Raw genomic sequence first — 17,253 nt, 5'->3', positions numbered from 1 at the left:
ATTCCCTGTGTCAACCATCTGTCAATCTGACTGACCGACGAGCGACGACCGTGACCGGCGACCGACCGATCGGCGATCACGGTGTTTTTGAAAATTTTGTTCAAGTCACAAGTGTGTTATGGCAGTTTTATTTGTAAAATTTATTTAATAAATGTGAAGGAACTGTGAAAGTAGACTATTGTTTATTTGTTTGTCACACACATTTAATTCTTTTCAAAGCCGGTTTTTGCCTTTTAGTTCAAACAAAGAATCTTTTCAACAGCAATTTCTTATCGTCAAACCACGGTCGTTACTTATCGTCTAATTTATTGATAAAATAGTATGTATACTATCTACCCGATTGTAGTTCCGTTTCCTTGACCGTTTCTATCAAAGTCATTTTCCATCCGTTCTAAATAGGACGTTATAAAATGTCGTTGTTAATATATTTAAATCCCTTTAGTGTGTTTCGAGACTTTGTTCGTGCACCGGTCGAAAGTTTTGTTACTGACCAGTATATGGGGTATAAAAAGAAAACAAATGAAAGTATCACCAGCGTCAAGGAATTAATATATAGAGCTGGTATTTTATTAGTGTTTTTCTCTGCTATATTATGGATATCTATATTTATGTATATAGCATTTTATTATACATATATGCCAAATGTTACTCATGTTAGGCCAGTTCACCTGCAATTTAAGTAAGTATTGTTTAGTATCTTCTATTATAATGTTTACCATATATTATCCTTAGTCTATATACTGGTTAATTACTATTCTTAGATTGTTATAATAGTTTCATCTATAACATTTTATATCTTAAAATACAATGACTAATAATTTCATTAGACATATAAATAAATGAGTGCATTAAGATAATTGAAAATTAAGTTATCAACATAAAACCTCACTTAAGAAAATATTATGCTTAAAAATATTATTTAGTTTTATTGAAATGTAAACTTTTTCAGGTCCTGTGAGGATCAAATGGGCCTCTGTTCCTATCCTTATGCTTATGTTCAGCTAACAAAAGCCAGTTATGTTTTAATGTCAGGGCAGCCCTACAGAATCAAGTTAGTCATGGATGTGCCTGAATCACCTAGCAATAAGGACCTAGGTATAGCTTTTTCAGAACTTCTTTAACATGTAATCCACTTAGAACATAGAGTAATTCAAATGATGTAATATATATTAATGTAATAGTGTAGATTTATTTCATCTTGTAGTATTTGAAAATAGTAAAACAAGTGCAATTTCATGAAAGTTCAAAGTTATATAAAGCTTATTATTCATTTACAGGTATGTTCATGGTGTGCCTACAAATGCGTGGAAAGGGAGGTACATTAGTCTCCTCTTCATGCCGTTCAGCTATGCTTAATTATCGGTATGTTATATTTCTTATTAATACATATAACACTACATCTGCAATTATTATACCACTATACGATGATATGTGTTTGTATAATATAATTGCGGTTATATAATTGGAAGCTTGAGTAGTGTTGATTTTAAATAGTCCAGGCTTGTATATCTATACCAATATTAAAAGTGGAAAGATTTTTATGTAAGTATGTTTGTAACGAAATGGCTCAAAAAGTACTGGACCGTTTATATAAATTCTTTCACCATTTGAATGCTACATTATCACTGATAATATAGGCTACTTTATTACTAAAAAATTAAGGATCCCTACTAAAACTACAATAATGTTACCCAAGGTGTAAAAAAATGCCTATAAAATATCTTTCATTGACATAGACATAGACATAACATTTATTACAAACAAACAACAACATTGCATGTGCAGCTACAACTATTGATGATAGAACAAAAAATGTTTTACAATATTAAAGAACATATCAATATCTACAAAAAATGCAAAGCTGGGACGGGCAGCTAGTTCAATAATATATTTCAGTACATTAAGTCGCTATTATTAAATATATAACCTCTTCCACATTTGAATCAGTTTGGAGAGGCCCAGGTTTAAGATCCTTGTTATATTAAGTAGGATAACATTTTTATTAAAATGATTATTACTTATAAAAAGGCCCTATATCTGTAAATGTATCCTTATATATTCTCTGCTTTAAGAGTTTTATTTTGACTTCAAAATATTTTCAGGTCGAAATTGCACTACTATATCCGTACGTCGTTATTCTCGCCGCTATTTCTACTCGGAATAGATGATGAGCGACAGGAAATACAAGTGGAGCTGTTTAGCGACTTTCAAGATGATCCAGTGAGTAATATAACATTTTTGGGTTAAAGGGATTTTCTTTATGTTTAGATATAAACGAACTAAACTAAAGAGATATAAGTCATGACACTGTCTGCTGTGATAAATTGAAAAAGGGGCAAATAGACATTTTGCTTGGGCATCATTACTTTTTGTTTAATACTGTTCAAATAAAAATAATTATATATCACTTTGTTTCATAATTATGTGTATTTTAATGGAACGCTGAGCAGCGTTGGCCTAGTGGCTTCAGGGTGCGACTTTCATCCCTGAGATCGTAGGTTCGATCCCCGTATGTGCACTAATGGACTTTCTGTCTGTCATTTAACATTAGCTTGAACGGTAAAGGAAAACATCGTGAGGAAACCGGCTTGCCTTAGACTCTAAAGTCGACGGCGTGTGTCAGGCACAGGCTGATCACCTACTTGCCTGTTGGATTGACAATGATCATTAAACTGATACAGAAATCTGAGGCCAACCTAAAAAGGTTGTAGCGCCACTGGTTGTTGTTAATGGAACGCTAGAACCGCCCTTGCAAGAATAATCTTAATATATATAAATTACGTGTCACGTTGTTTGTCCGCTATGGACTCCTAAACTACTGAACCGATTTCAATCAAATTTGCACACCGTGTGTGGTTTGATCTAACTTAAAAGAAAGGATAGCGCTGACATCTCAATTTATACCCGCAATATTATTTTATTGCAAAATATTTGTTTATTATTTGATAGTCACAATTCTAACAGATGGCGCTGTGTTGAAAGTACCAACGTTTCACATAAGCTACAATTTAATGGCATTACCACCAAAAAAGCATGGTGGTCCCCTTGACTATTCTCCTACCGTTTCCCTTGAATAGTTTACTACTATGTCATATAAAAAAACCTTAGCCACAGCAACGCTTGGCCGGTCTGCTAGAATATTATATAATATAAATCTACTATGTATCTCTATACTTTAATGGTTTTAGAACAGCCCAGTAACTGATGCATACATCGAACTGCAGTCGCGCTTTGTGCAAGTCCATTCGTGTTCATTGCACGTCGAGGCGCACTTTTCGGGGCTTCGATACGCGATGTACTATTGGCCTCGGGCCTCCGCCCTCTGCGGTGAGATTTATTAGTGAGCACCATTCATAATCTATGCGTGTCTTTGAAAATTAAAAAAAAAATCGGAATAGAAGTGCTCGTTTGCATTTAGTTACTACTTTTACTATATGCTTTGTTAAAATTATAATAATACAGTCAAATTCTGTTATAACGACATCGAAGGGACTACTCATATTTGGTCGTAAAAACCGATAGTCGTAACAGCCGATGACGTTGTTATTCAGAACCTAATACAATAGAATTCAGCCGGGACCTTTTTGGTCAATATAACCGATATGTTGTTCTAAACGATGTCGTCGTAAACTGTTTTGACTAGCTTTAATTTTAAAACATGGTACGGTAAATCAAACTCAAAGTGACGTATACATAATTCTATTAAATTATTGTCTTTGGGATCTGTATTATTCAAACTGTTATAATAATAATGATTTAGTACTTTTACGTCAAATTTTTTAGTATTTCAGTATGAAAACCCTGAACTGAGCACTTTGTATATGAAAAAGTGTATTTAGTAGTATGTCAAAGTCAAAATAATTTATTCATATAGGTAACACAATGTACACTTGTGAACGTCAAAAAAAAATCTTGTTAGTCAAGGGCACGCATTTCATTTATTTCATTAAATATATAAAGCCCACCGAAAAACACAATACCAACGTGTCTTTTTTTCAGGAATCTCCACGAATTTATTCTTTACATCACTCGTGTTTATAATGAGCTGGTATCACTTACAAGATGACCTGCCTGAATTTATTAAAGTAAGTATAACTATGGGTTTAACATAAAAAAAACATGGATTCTTTGTTTTTTATTTAACAGTCCATTGGCACAAAATTTTTATCGACTTAAGCAGGGTTGCCTTATGCATATATCATAATTTTTTGTTTCGTCTAAAATATTAGTCAACGCAGTACTATTAATGTTTAAAGAGCTTAATTTCTCATTACAAAAAATATTTTTATTTATATTAATTATTAATATTTGCAAACGAAATACACGTCGCCATGAGCCGTTCCAATTTATTAAATATTAAACGGTAATTGATTAAATAATTGAACACCCTCAAAGACTTCTTCAAATAATTTGTACGCGGCTTCGGCAAGATACTCGTCGAGCGAGTTTGCGTGTAGTGGTGTGTATTCAAGAAAAGAAAAACTAATGCCAAGTATTTAGCATACGATATTATTACGATAAAAATACATATACATTTTGTAATCTTAAAGACATTACAACAAGATTAAAAGACGTTTATTTTTTGCGTTTTAGTTCAGTGTCGGTTAAACACCAGGGTCGGTTTAATAAGAACAAATACTTTAAATTCGCTTAATTTTGATGAATTTTGTATCTTAGAGTAAAAAAACAACCTTCTTATTGTATTATAAACTATTTATGAAGGTGCCAAGGTTAAAATTAATCGAACGATTAATGTTAATATCAACTACGAGGACAGATAAATATATAAACCATGGTGTAATTATTGTTCTCAGAATAAATTCAAGACAGAAGTCAAAAGTGAACCAGATGAAAAGAAACAAGTTAGCAAAGTGAAACTTGAGTCTTGAACGAAAAGGTAAGAAATTTGAAAAAATAAAGTTCTCTAAATTCGCCACAGCTGATTTGGTACTGGCCATTTACAAAGAAGATTGGTCTAACTTATAGTGTCACTTTTCACCATAGAGTATACATAAAGACAGCGTAGACGGATTTAGGTTTTAAAATTGAGTGTGAAAATTTGTCTGACACGAGCGTATCTATTAAACAGTCTATAGCACTGACTTACTTGCTAACTTACGCTTTATTTCCACCCTGGATGTAAACCCAAGACCGGCTGTCCCACCAATAATTTAAAGAAAAAATTGTATTTTTATTAAATACCGTTGCAAAGTTGACACTGGTGGTATAAGAATACATACATCTAAGAGATTTGTTTTAAAGGACCAAAAAGATTTAAGTGGGGGCCCAATTTACGAATTTGGCAACTTGTTAACGGTTATCGTCGAGTTTTTATTTTATTTAATCCATGGCCACCTATATCGAGATTGAACACTCGATAAAAGAGCTAGGTTTGGACATTAATAGTAGTCTCACGCTTTGAAATGAATTTTAATTTAGTTTTTATATCTGTGCTGAGTCTTGCTTGTTTCAGTCAGAGTTATCGTCTAGCTAGCCCAATAAAATGTTGCCATGTTTTACCTATGCTCTCTATTACCGTGTTAGTATTCGCTGCTGAATTTAAAAAATACAATTATATGTTTATAATAATCTGTAATATAGAGGATATTAAATATATCCGCACGTCTAGTATTGGGGTAAAACAGAGACAATTTAATTTTAATTAAAAAGTAATTTCATAAACTCGAAGATATAGTTGCGTACACAGTTGGAGAATACAATTTGTATCTGAATTTCTTTATAGATTCATTTCCATTGATCGAAGAAGAGGCTCTGGCTATTCTAGAAGAATATCAAACGTTGGAGAAGAAGACGTAGACTGAATTATTTATAGCTTTAATTTTATCCCTAAAGGGAAACTGACATTGTTTTAGACTGAGATTATAAATATATTTTTAATATGTTGAAAAGTTTAGTAAATCGTTTTGCCGTATACTACATATAATAAGTTTCTTTTTGTGTTGCAGTAATATAATAGTTTTATAGCAATTGTACCTGTATACTGTTTCCATGATATAAATGTGATTGTTTGATTAACTGCAATGTAAATAAACATAGAAATGCTATATTTAAAAAGCTTTAACAATTGTGAGCTTTAAATATATTCTACTAAGCACCGTTCCTAATAACATATCTATTTAATACAGTTAATATTTTAAAGAATGTAATTTACAAATTACATTTGTATTCTAAGGGTAAGATTTAGAAACGAGACAGCGCTAAGTTGTTAATCAACGTTAATCAAAAATTAATTGAGTTTGACATACAGTTTGTTTTGTCTCCTTTTTATATGTCACCCTAATAGTTACAGCTATAATCTATGGTACTCTGAGATATGTCAAGTCTGTCATACTGCATAGAATAAAGACTTGTGTAGGTTTGATATAGTTTTATACATACAAAATTAAAGGTTTCATATAATTAATTATACAAGTTATAACTTTGCCTTTTAATAAGAACAAATAAGACTTTGATTCAGAAATATTTTTTTTACGTAATTAACAAAAATAGAAAATGAATGAAATTAATTTTATATTAGTTTAAATTTTAAATAGGTACTCAAAGAGTCTTTAATTTTTTGACATTTAAACAATGAATTAGTATTACGTAGTACAATTTAGTAAATATATAACATAATTTATGAGCACTGTTATAAGTAATATTTTTTTATTTGGGGATTAAATTTTAAAATGAGCTGAGTTTTTATGTTTCAAGACAACTACCAAACGATCCCTAATACGAAGTTTTGGCGAGCGTAACTCGGCCTGACCTCATAGCCTAGCGGTGGCAGCTAGGTGAGGGGTACCGGGTTCGATTCCCGGTTCGAGGGCAAGTTTTAATTAAATTGAAATTAGTTCTCGGCCTTTGGGAGGCTTGTGCTGTACCGGGCGAGTGCTTAAACCGTACATGGAGGGCACGGTCGAAATTCTAAGGCAAGCAGTGAGTATGCTACCTAAGAAAGGAGACTGTGAAGGTTTAGAACGTAGCAATACATTCTAGGCCGAGGATGGCAAATTACAAGTGCGAATTATAAAAATCTTATACTTGACGCTGGCTAATGCACAAACCGTGCCAGAACCATAAAAAAAAGAAACTCGGCCGGAATGGGCGTTTTCCCGCGACTAGCGCAAGGACGTCTCGTGCGAGACTCGGTCCTAGGTTTGGGCCGTCGCAGGGTGCGCAATGGCCTGAAGGGCAGGACGGAAGCTCACTGTAGTGAACGTAGTAAAGGCTCACGCCGGTGAAAACGGTTTTTTACCCTAATCTGATTTTGACACAAGCATTTTGTAGAGCACTTACGCCTTTATAGTTCTTAAGTGAATGTGAATTTCCGGCTGCGCACAACAAAGCTGATTAGGATCAAATGAGCATGTGAAAGCTTTCACTGATTATCTGTATCAGTGTATGCCTACCAATTTAAAACAATTTTGTATGAAAGGACGCTTTCTCCAGCCTACCAAACCCTCTCGACCAGTCTAACCACTACACGGGCCCGCAGCAGGTCCCGGTAGCTAAGGTCGGAAATCTGTATTTATGCTTAGCGATCGCAAACGTCGTGAGTCGTGTCATCGTACTATCGTAGATGTCGATCAATTGTTTCACCCGGAATTTAATCCAGGGCTTCTTGGTTGCTTGGTTTGTAATATTAACGTAAGAAACGTAAACTGATAATTTTACGGCGCCTCTAATGGTTACGCACACTACTAATCATTTGTATACAAAAAGCCAACGCACATTAAAATTAAATTTGTCATCACTTGTATATCACATACATTTTGTAAGTAATGTAAGTGCGTGCTCTCATTTCACAATGCCTACTGCTGATACAGGACAAATTTTTGATTTTATTTTTTTATTATTACTAACTATTAAATGTAAAATTTTATTTATTATATTAATTTTATTATTTTAATTTCTTTATTGACGTTCATAAATGTACATTGTGTTAACTAAATAAATAAATGAATTTGATTTGACATAGGAGAGTTGTACCTACTATGGCTGAATCTTGGGACCCTTAGAACTTCTAGGATTGAATTTTTTACCATCGCCATCGAGGGTAAGTTCTCGTAATACTGGAGAAAGCAAGTTTCACTCAAAATAAAAAGTAACGAAACTGCATTTAAGAAATTTTGTCAATATTATAAAGTTGAACATGTTTAAATTCGCTAAAAACTTTGGGAATTGTGAATTTCCTAATCAACTCGATGCTGTTTTGTTAATTTTAAAAATAATTATGCTATTCACCACATTAACCACATCTGGTTTTTACGTTTCTTGTGAGTATTTGAACATATTATTTTAGGCATTATTAAAGAAAAATTATAAATGCACGGAAACGAACAATATTTTTATTCAAATTTTAAGTTTTTAACAATGACATCAAATTCTTGAAATATAATATTAGGAACAGTATTTAAATATATTTTCATTTCACGTAATATTTAGGTGATCCAAAAGACAAAGTACATAACCAATACTATTTTTGATATTGTTTGGTCAAGTTTAGTAAGAAATGTGTGGTAGCAATTTTTTGAATTTAGTATACAGTAGGAATTGTTATTTTATAACCATTTTGATATTGGAATTTTAGAAGGTAAGATAAATTAGCTTTAATTTTTCGTTCTTAATTTACTAAGGATCATAGAAAATCTTATTTTATACTACTTTAAAACTTGAAACTTCAAACTACTTATTAATAAATCTTTAGGTAAAATGAGTTGTTGATATTTTAACATGCTCTCATCATAGAATAAAATTTGTACGAATTTTATAACCTGGCAACTTTGCATAACAAAGTTTGTAAAACAATAATAAATAATAATTTAACATTTCGTCCCATCTTCAAAATCAATTCATAAGCACAATATGATTGCTGTTACCAGAGCGTGGGCAAATATTATAATCATTATATCGTGTGAAAAAATCGAATAATAAGTAAGGAAGCATATTGTACAAAATAATACAAAAATTAACCCCAAGAATCTTCTGCAATCTTTCTTCGGTTCCTTAATTATTTCCTGATTAATGATTTTGAGTTTTTCGCCTTTAAATACTTATAGTACTAATAGTGTCCACTGGTGCCGGTGTAACATTAGCTTGCTGTACGGTCGGGTCCAAAAGAGGAATGCTGTCGGTTGTCCTAAAACACAAAACATTTTGTTGATTCAATATGGTAAATACGCGTTTTCCCATAGGCAAGTTGCAAAATATTTTAATAACTACTTTCTTACATAAACACTGCACAATTTGTTTAGTTGTATATATGTATGTGTAGACACAGTAAATTTCAAATTGGTAAAAGTTCTGTTTGAAAATTTATTTATGTTTTATAACTTGAGGGTATGCAAAGAAATTTTAGTTTTGAGTTTGGAAAAGCCTTTTTGCATTTTTGGTTGCCATATCGAAAAAATTTTTACCTTGATCGCACAATAGTAGGTTCAGTAGATACTTCCGTACATGGTGCTGGTGTTTTATTTTGTACAATTGGTAGTGTTGTGCAAATTGTAACCATTAAGTAGATGTGCTAGAATATAAACAATTAAGTGTAAAGCGCTTTTATTGTATAAATATATGTAATACAAAATATAATATACGCGTATTTACCATTGACAAAACGAGAATCAGATAAATGGTTGGAGTTGACCAATGCGCAGCATTTTCTATAGCAACGACCCCCATGACCCAATTTATGGCGAAAAATGGTTCAAGAATCAAACAAAGGTTTAAATAGGCTTTTAAATCATCGCCTTCAATATTCCATCCATTTTTCCAAGAGATTTTCGCCGCTGATTTCCACAAATTAATCACGTCCTTGTCTGATATTCTTTTCATCTAAAAATATTATAAATGATCAAGTAAAATGGTTTTTCCTAAATTGGCTTAAGCGAATGGGAAAAATATTTGATAATACTTACCTCTCTTCCTTCTTCACTATTGGCATCACTATTAGATGCACCTATTGTTACTGTAGTATATGGATTATCTTCATCGTTGGAATCTCTGTCCAGTGTGTCAGAACTATCAGTATTTTTTCTACTGGGAAGGGGAGTACAAACATTGTTCACCGTTTCGGAACTGCCTGGTTCGTTTTTTGGCCAATTTGCTAAGAGCTGGTCAACCAAATCTTGAATTTTCGCTGATCTTAAATCATTCTGTTTTTGGTTGATACTTTGTAAGCCAACTATGATAATGCCCGTATTAATCAGTATGAGAATCGTTGCCGGTATCATGAAACTTATGACCATACCTTTTTCAATTGACATCCAGCAGTAATGTTTGATTTCATATTGTTCCATTGAAAGCGCATAATTAAACTAGAAATATTATGAATCATTAAAAATTATTAAAAGCAATATTTGCCTAATGGCTTAAGCATAGAACTGTCATCCTTGAAGTCTGACCTGAATGGACTTTTCTTTCTATGTGCGCATTGCACACGTGCTCGTATTGTTAAGGAAAACATTGTGAGAAAAGCGGCATGCTCTGGATCCAAAAAGTCGACGACGAGTGTATGGCATAGAAGGCTGATCATCTATATTAGTAAAGAAATATATCACCATATAGAAATCTATAACAGTGAAATATTTAGCGTAATTTTATAATAATTAAATTCTTACCATAACAACTATAGCTGGAACCCCATATGCTAGAAGATAGTTATACTTAAGCGGCAAAAGGTTGTCACATATACAGAATTCAGCAACTGCAGCACCCAAAGCTACTATCCACACTGCACAAGTAATATGCGTATAATGTAGAAGCAATGCGATTCTCTCACATTGCGAAGGAGATGACGCCCCCTTTAAAATGCCAAATATTGGTTTAAATTTCTCCTAACTCTTAATAATAAAAATAAAAAACTGAGCTTAAAATGAAACATGACTTACCACAGCAGCTTGTATATAAATTAGCGTGCAAGCTGCTAGACAACAGCAAAGATTTATATTGATAGGATATAACTTGCTACTTTTTCTAAATTCTGCGGCACTTTCACTCCACATTAACCACAAAATAGATGATATAGGAAATAGCACGGCTAAACCACTTGTAACATAAATCTAAAAAAAACGTGTTTAAGCAACGGTAAAATATTTTTGTTCTTTTATTCTCGAAAATATTAAAGAGATTGTTATACGTTACCAAAACCATCCATTCGTCTCGCATTCCGTGACAATTATTAAAACCATACACATATGTAACGCTATCTATTATATTATGTTCTGCCAAGTCTGCATCTGCCAAAGAATCATCCGGGAGGTCCATATCTGGATCTGGTTCTTTCTTTTCTCTAAATATATTCGATATACCTAAAACATTTAAAATAACGAAGAATTTTCTTATTCTTTTACTTACTCTCTACTTAGATGACGTTAAAAATACATTATCCTTATTTTTTGTGTGATTAGTAGTGTAATTATTACCTTTAGTGTCCTTCACGATAACGTCAGGATTTGGATATAGCGGAGGATTATCATCGTATATTGAAGATGTAAAGTTAGAAAGCACTTCACCATACTCAGAATCGTAAGTATTTAAATCGTAGTCATTACGATCATCAGCTTTGTTATATGTAGGTTTCTGTCCTATTACTGGTTGAAAGGACTTGTACGTAGCCAACTTTTGTGGTTTATTAAAAATATCGTACTTTGGTTTACGTAAATTATGATGTCCTGTTTTATTTTCCTGAAATGCTGTAATAATAACATGAATAGTGCAACATATGTTTAATTACAATTTTTAAAGAAAAAATTCCTTACCAATTGCGTTGTTAAAATATGTAAAATAAAAAAAGAAAGTAAGAATAGTTATTTTTGATATAAAGTTCCGCATTATATTCAGTTGTAACTTATGCACTCGCAATATCATTCATATTTTAATTTCAATTGCTATATTTATTTTTAAAAATTGTTGTTATTTAGATGTGAGTAACTAAACTTTAGTAGATTGTATTACGAAAAATCAATACTTCTGAGCCGTTTCTTTTTACGTCTATTAAAAATTTTCACTGATAATGGTTTAGTAGTAAAACGAGATGAAATAAAACAATTATCAAAATAATTTCTATGAATATAATATAGAACAAACAGAAGTTTGTTACATAGTATTTAACTATATTGAAAAAAAAAGTAATTTAATTATTAAGAATATATTTACTAGAAATGGCAACACTTTAGCAGATGGTTTTGACAAAAAAACTACTAATTTTTTGTCAATTGTCAAAGTAAAAATTAATCACAGTTTCTCAGCAAGCAAACTAACCAGTCTCAAACGCAATAGAAATGTAAGCAAAACTAGACTCAAAATGAGTGCTATCCTAAAGTTCATCCGTGAAAACCACATACTAGCAGTGATAGAACAAGCAATTGCGAAAAAGAAATCTCGCTTGAGTCTAAATTCTTTTGAAATTACCGAAATTCCTACACTGTTATACTCGTGCATCGAGCTGGAACACCTATATTTACATTTAAATAATATTACAACTGTTCCAGTGCAGATTACAGAACTCTTAAACCTTACAACATTGACTCTGGATTACAACGGCATAACTTCATTGCCTGTCGAAATTGGTAACTTGAAAAATCTTGTAAATTTAAACATAAGTTATAATCCCTTAAAAGAACTTATACCAGAAATAGGTGAATTAGAGAACCTTGAAGCATTCTGGTGCAATAAAACAGGGCTACGGGAAATTCCAAAGGAAATCGGCAAGTTGACAAAACTTGATACATTTGGAGCAAGGGGCAATGAGTTAAAAACCATACCAGAAGAAATGACTCAACTAACAAAATTAAGGTATTTTATATGTCTTAACTAATATATCTATTTTATGGAATTTTAAAATAAAGTTTTTATAGAAAACCTAATAGCACTTGATTTCATATTTTACCATTTAAAGTTTTTGAAATTTCTTACAGGTGGCTAACATTAGAAAATAATCAAATAGAGGTTTTACCAAACTGTATGAATAACATGGAAGGGATAGTACATTGCAATCTTCGCAAAAATAGGCTAAAGGAATTCCCAGAGTCCTTTCTGAAATGTGTTGATTTGATGTTCTTACAGTTGAATAATAATCAGGTAATCCAAAATCCATTATGTAAAATTTGCTAATCTTATTTAATCATATAGAAATGCTTTAGTCAAACCTGTTTGAACAATTTTGATAAATTCCATCTAAATGGTTGATTTATTGGGCTTATAATATCAAAAATATATTTTATTTATAAACAGGTGTTCATTCAATTCAAAACCATTCATTCTTGTATTTATTACCTTGTTACCTAAAAGTTGTTTTTTTTTAATTATTTGTATATTTGTAAATCCTACACTACATGCACTAAACTGTATTTAGAATGCCTAAATTGCAAGCAAGGTTCTAAAAGAAGGTCATGGTCATTTTAAAGTTGTACTTAACTGAGGTTGTGCACAAGGTACAAAAACAGTGAAAACATTTTTGACCTTAATTTTTTTAAATGTACAGTTATATATTTATCCATAGATAAAAATAAATGCAATTATTTGACCATTTGGTGTGGAATTATCTTTGGTCTAATATTCAAGTAATGTAGGGTTGTAGGACTCCTTTTTACGCAATTAGACTCCTGATTGGTCCGTTGTGCGTATATTCAAGTAATCAGGGTATTACAAAATTTTACTACAATTTCCTATTGATTTGATGTTTAAACCACTAATTTTTTGGCTATTGAAAATAATTAATTTCTACATTAAATGATAACTATACTGAGCAATTTTTATTTGTGCAAGTTACATGACGATCCATGACAACAAACTTTGGTTTATAATATTTAGTGATACATTGTAGCAAAGTTGGATGAATACTGGTTCTAGTATAATCACTTAACCTTGTGGGTATGGGTTTTAGTAGTGAATAAAAAGTAATGGTTAAACAATTTCAGATATCCAGTTTACCAGAGAATTTTGACACAAGTCAAGTTACAGTTTTAGAAATGATTGATTTACGAGAAAACCCTATATGTGAATTGTCACATCTAGTAAGTGTCATATTACTTCTACTTAATTCAATAATTTTAGTTAACCCTTATACCAAGATGATTTGGAGAAGTGTCATCCCCGTAAATAGATAAATAATGTTGGCAGATATTTGAAGATGGTATAATTTTTAAAATATTCATTTATATCTCAACATTAATTTCAGGACCACCCTTTAGTTCGCTTCTCAGATGAAATTCCAGTACCTCAAGATCTTTCCCCATCCAGCAGCCGGCCTCATGGCATGGCTGCACAGGCTTTAGCTGTCAATGCTACAGCTCTTCGGTTACCAGCAGTTCCAGCGCCCAGACATCCGGATTTGATATTAGGTAATTGATCCTCTTCTGGCTTAGTGGTTAATGCACCCATACGCATACATGTAGTCCTTAGTTATAATAATGTGTTACTTGTCATAAAAATAGAACAGGCAATGGTGTCTCAATTTTACACAGGTACACCAGGTTTACCTAAATTAAATTGCACTTCGAGAATTCTTTGTATGTTCTTAAATATATCAATTTTGTTTAGTATGCAAGTGTAAATAAATAAATTTCAAACTTTTAGTACGAATTAGAGCTTTAAAGGTACAGTTTAATATTTTTTTTATAATCTATACAAGAAATTAAAAAAATAAATCTTTTGTACTTTAAGAAATGGAAATGGACGCGTCATCAGTAGAATCAGAAGATTGGGAGAACAGTGTAAATAGCTCTGAGTTGGATGTCCATTACCAGAGTGACGAAGAGAGAGGTGACAATGAGGTATTTCCCATTTATTTACAGCATAAATGAACGTCAAAACAGGAACATTTTTTCCCAATTTTTCGAAAAATAGTCATATGTACAGAATCCGTTACAAATTTCTTGCCAAACATATACTAAGTTACAAAATATTTCTTTTTAATATTCTGTACTATACCCATACTCTTTATAAAAACAATTTAGCGGCGAGAACAAGCACAATACAGCAACTCTCTAATCTGTAACAGTTTTGAACTTGAAATCCAACTGGTTAAAGATAAAAATAAAAAAGCATGTTAAAACGTTGAACGGTGTTGTTAACACGCTGACATTAGATCGCACAATTTTTTCAGGCTGTGGGTATGGTGTTGCCAGAATTGTCCCGGTACGCGTCAACAGCGAGTTGAATACAACTGGCAACTTAAAGAAAAATAATTTAAGATATGGTGCGTTGTATTTTCACGAAATTTGAGTAATTTTGGCTTAAACTTGTTTACAGAAATTATTATCAAAATGTTTGTTATGGTTTCCATTTAAGAAGTAATGAACAGTTTTTCTTATTGAAATTATTTTTAATATAACCTAACCTAACATACTATCATGTATTAAATTCAGATTAAAACGGGTTTAATTACTACAATTTCGAATCTTTTGTTTATAACTTAAGTTAAAACGTGTCGAAAACGTGCTGTAAAGCACGCGAAATATCGGGATTATAAAACATAGTTTTAAAAGAAATATTTGTATTATTGTGGTAATTATACGCGGTTAATCGAGTAAAACTAAAATATAGCCGTCTCAATCTATAGCAGGTTCAGTGAAAGAGTCGTCTATATTTTAAAATAATTGTTATAAGCGGTTTAAAAGACAGACACTAGAACAGTTGTATTTTTATGAGTTTGGTTTTGTCTAGTTTCGTGAAAATAAGATATTTTATATTTGTTTGGGACTTTATATAACTTTGTATACAATGTAATCATATCGGATTAGTACATTTTGTGATGTAGTTCGCCAAATATATTGAGAGTGTTTAGGTTTGTATTTTTACGTTCGAAAAGAAGGGATTTCATAATCATAACCTATAAACTGCCTCAAAGTTTTAGTAAATTAATATATTGAGGACTTTGGTTATGCATTTTGTTAATGATTTGAACGTCAACTTATTTCGGCCAATCGCAACCCTTGAAAATTAAAATGCTTTGCGATTGGCCCAAACCGCGTAATCGCCCAATGGCATAGCGTAATAAATATTTGGTTATAAAATAAAAATCAAAGTTTTGATTTATATTCTTGTGCCAACTTATAATGAAGTAAATTTATTTTATCCGTTTTTAATAGTCTGATAAAGATGATTTTTACCAAAAAATATCAAAAACATACAATGTTGCCAAGTTTTCGGCGAATTTATAGATGAACATTTTTATTTACTTGTATAAATAACATATCGGAAATTGGAATCAAATAATCGCACAATAATTCCGACAGTTTATATTGATACTTATTGTATTTTATTTACATAGATAATATGGGTTATTAAATATCTATAATAATTGTAAATATTATTTTTTATTAATAAAGGTCTTGATGTTCTAATATTTTTATTCATACTAAAATGTATATTTTGTCTAACTGAAGGATTGTTCCGATTTGATGTTTGTTCTAAGGATTCTAAAATTATGGCCTGGCCTCCAATCTTCATAGTTCATATTATAATGTGATGACTTCGTCAAGTTTTTGTATGATTTTGACAATCATTCGATTCTACGTATTCTTCCTGTGTCCACAGATACATAGGACAACGAATAGGTCGTTTTACGTAAGTAAATGTTTTGTTCATTCAAGTTTTTACAAGGCAAAAAGTGAATACAAAAGTGAAGACGAATTGTTATAAGTCTTTTCTTTCAATTAGCGGTTACCTACGGTCTTCGTTCTTATGTAAAGATATAGACGTATTTTATTTTGATCCAGTATACTGACCCTTTAGTCCTCCGAGTGTTGCGTGAACATGCTCAAGGCGTTGTTGCTGTCGACTTATGCATACGAGTATATGCGCAATTTTTATGAGGTAACCGTACAGGCAGACCATTTCCTTAGTTATTCTTAAACGGTACAAAGGGCATCGCTATCTTTAAACAGAGAACGTACTATACTTGTTCTTAGTCATAATTTTATATGAAAATAAAAGCATTGATAGCATTTTAGAACCTAGCTCGCACGCTCAGTAATAATAGCATAAAATGTTTAATTTTTTACTTAGTTTTTTTTATTAAATGCTTTTTATGGAAGTCATGATTATCAAACATTACAAAATATGATAGTGTACTATAGGAAGCGTTGAAAATTAATTTAAATTACGATCGATTAAAAACAGTTATTTACTAGTTAAGTAGTGACTGCAGTTTTTGGCAATATAGAGATACATATAAGACCTACAAATTAACTACATTTTGCATATATGTATTGTTAAAGTAAAAATACTTTGTATACAATATGACCTTAG

The 17,253-nt window shown here is 31.6% G+C and overlaps 3 protein-coding genes across 6 annotated transcripts; 2 read left to right on the top strand and 1 right to left on the bottom strand.

Annotated features, from left to right (window-relative positions):
- The first annotated feature begins 79 nt into the window (after positions 1 to 79).
- LOC125052594 (seipin) lies at positions 80 to 6,694 on the top strand. Its single transcript, XM_047653524.1, has 8 exons — positions 80 to 679; positions 950 to 1,095; positions 1,278 to 1,362; positions 2,103 to 2,220; positions 3,189 to 3,327; positions 4,000 to 4,085; positions 4,815 to 4,882; positions 5,679 to 6,694. The coding sequence occupies exons 1-8, from the start codon at positions 411 to 413 to the stop codon at positions 5,815 to 5,817; spliced, it is 1,050 nt and encodes a 349-aa protein (XP_047509480.1). The 5' UTR covers positions 80 to 410; the 3' UTR covers positions 5,818 to 6,694.
- Positions 6,695 to 8,337: 1,643 nt separating this feature from the next.
- Positions 8,338 to 12,062, bottom strand: LOC125052606. 2 transcript variants are annotated; one of them, XM_047653548.1, is made up of 9 exons: positions 11,760 to 12,062; positions 11,424 to 11,693; positions 11,143 to 11,309; positions 10,890 to 11,060; positions 10,620 to 10,802; positions 9,918 to 10,316; positions 9,607 to 9,834; positions 9,420 to 9,526; positions 8,338 to 9,142 (listed from the first exon to the last, which is right to left on the bottom strand). In XM_047653548.1, the coding sequence occupies exons 1-9, from the start codon at positions 11,866 to 11,868 to the stop codon at positions 9,049 to 9,051; spliced, it is 1,728 nt and encodes a 575-aa protein (XP_047509504.1). In that variant the 5' UTR covers positions 11,869 to 12,062; the 3' UTR covers positions 8,338 to 9,048. The 2 variants fall into 2 exon arrangements, with proteins under 2 accessions (XP_047509504.1, XP_047509505.1); XM_047653549.1 differs by lacking the exons at positions 10,890 to 11,060; positions 11,424 to 11,693; positions 11,760 to 12,062 and having other exon boundaries at positions 10,620 to 10,732; positions 11,143 to 11,271.
- A 156-nt stretch (positions 12,063 to 12,218) lies between these two features.
- Positions 12,219 to 16,346, top strand: LOC125052447 (leucine-rich repeat protein SHOC-2). 3 transcript variants are annotated; one of them, XM_047653297.1, is made up of 6 exons: positions 12,223 to 12,795; positions 12,918 to 13,080; positions 13,920 to 14,015; positions 14,180 to 14,342; positions 14,665 to 14,774; positions 15,089 to 16,346. In XM_047653297.1, exons 1-6 carry the CDS (start codon positions 12,305 to 12,307, stop codon positions 15,158 to 15,160), a joined length of 1,095 nt encoding a protein of 364 aa, XP_047509253.1. In that variant the 5' UTR covers positions 12,223 to 12,304; the 3' UTR covers positions 15,161 to 16,346. The 3 variants fall into 3 exon arrangements, with proteins under 3 accessions (XP_047509255.1, XP_047509253.1, XP_047509254.1); XM_047653298.1 differs by having other exon boundaries at positions 12,224 to 12,795; positions 15,107 to 16,346; XM_047653299.1 differs by lacking the exon at positions 13,920 to 14,015 and having other exon boundaries at positions 12,219 to 12,795.
- Positions 16,347 to 17,253: the final 907 nt, after the last annotated feature.

This window comes from Pieris napi, chromosome 9, assembly GCF_905475465.1.
Source record: "Pieris napi chromosome 9, ilPieNapi1.2, whole genome shotgun sequence".
Classification (NCBI taxonomy): Eukaryota; Metazoa; Arthropoda; class Insecta; order Lepidoptera; family Pieridae; genus Pieris; species Pieris napi.
This window is presented reverse-complemented; position numbering and strand designations above follow the sequence as displayed.

Bases quoted from the DNA above. Each gene is read 5' to 3' on its own strand.
- LOC125052606 (XM_047653548.1), bottom strand. From the start codon at position 11,868: ATGATATTGCGAGTGCATAAGTTACAACTGAATATAATGCGGAACTTT. The intron at 11,694-11,759 runs GTAAGGAATTTT...TTATTATTACAG, and splicing joins ATATTTTAACAACGCAATTG to CATTTCAGGAAAATAAAACA. The intron at 9,143-9,419 runs GTAAAAATTTTT...TTTGTGTTTTAG, and splicing joins CCTACTATTGTGCGATCAAG to GACAACCGACAGCATTCCTC.
- LOC125052447 (XM_047653297.1), top strand. From the start codon at position 12,305: ATGAGTGCTATCCTAAAGTTCATCCGTGAAAACCACATACTAGCAGTG. The intron at 13,081-13,919 runs GTAATCCAAAAT...AAACAATTTCAG, and splicing joins TACAGTTGAATAATAATCAG to ATATCCAGTTTACCAGAGAA. The intron at 14,016-14,179 runs GTAAGTGTCATA...CATTAATTTCAG, and splicing joins TATGTGAATTGTCACATCTA to GACCACCCTTTAGTTCGCTT.
- LOC125052594 (XM_047653524.1), top strand. From the start codon at position 411: ATGTCGTTGTTAATATATTTAAATCCCTTTAGTGTGTTTCGAGACTTT. The intron at 680-949 runs GTAAGTATTGTT...AAACTTTTTCAG, and splicing joins CCAGTTCACCTGCAATTTAA to GTCCTGTGAGGATCAAATGG. The intron at 4,883-5,678 runs GTCTTGAACGAA...AAAGTAATTTCA, and splicing joins GTTAGCAAAGTGAAACTTGA to TAAACTCGAAGATATAGTTG.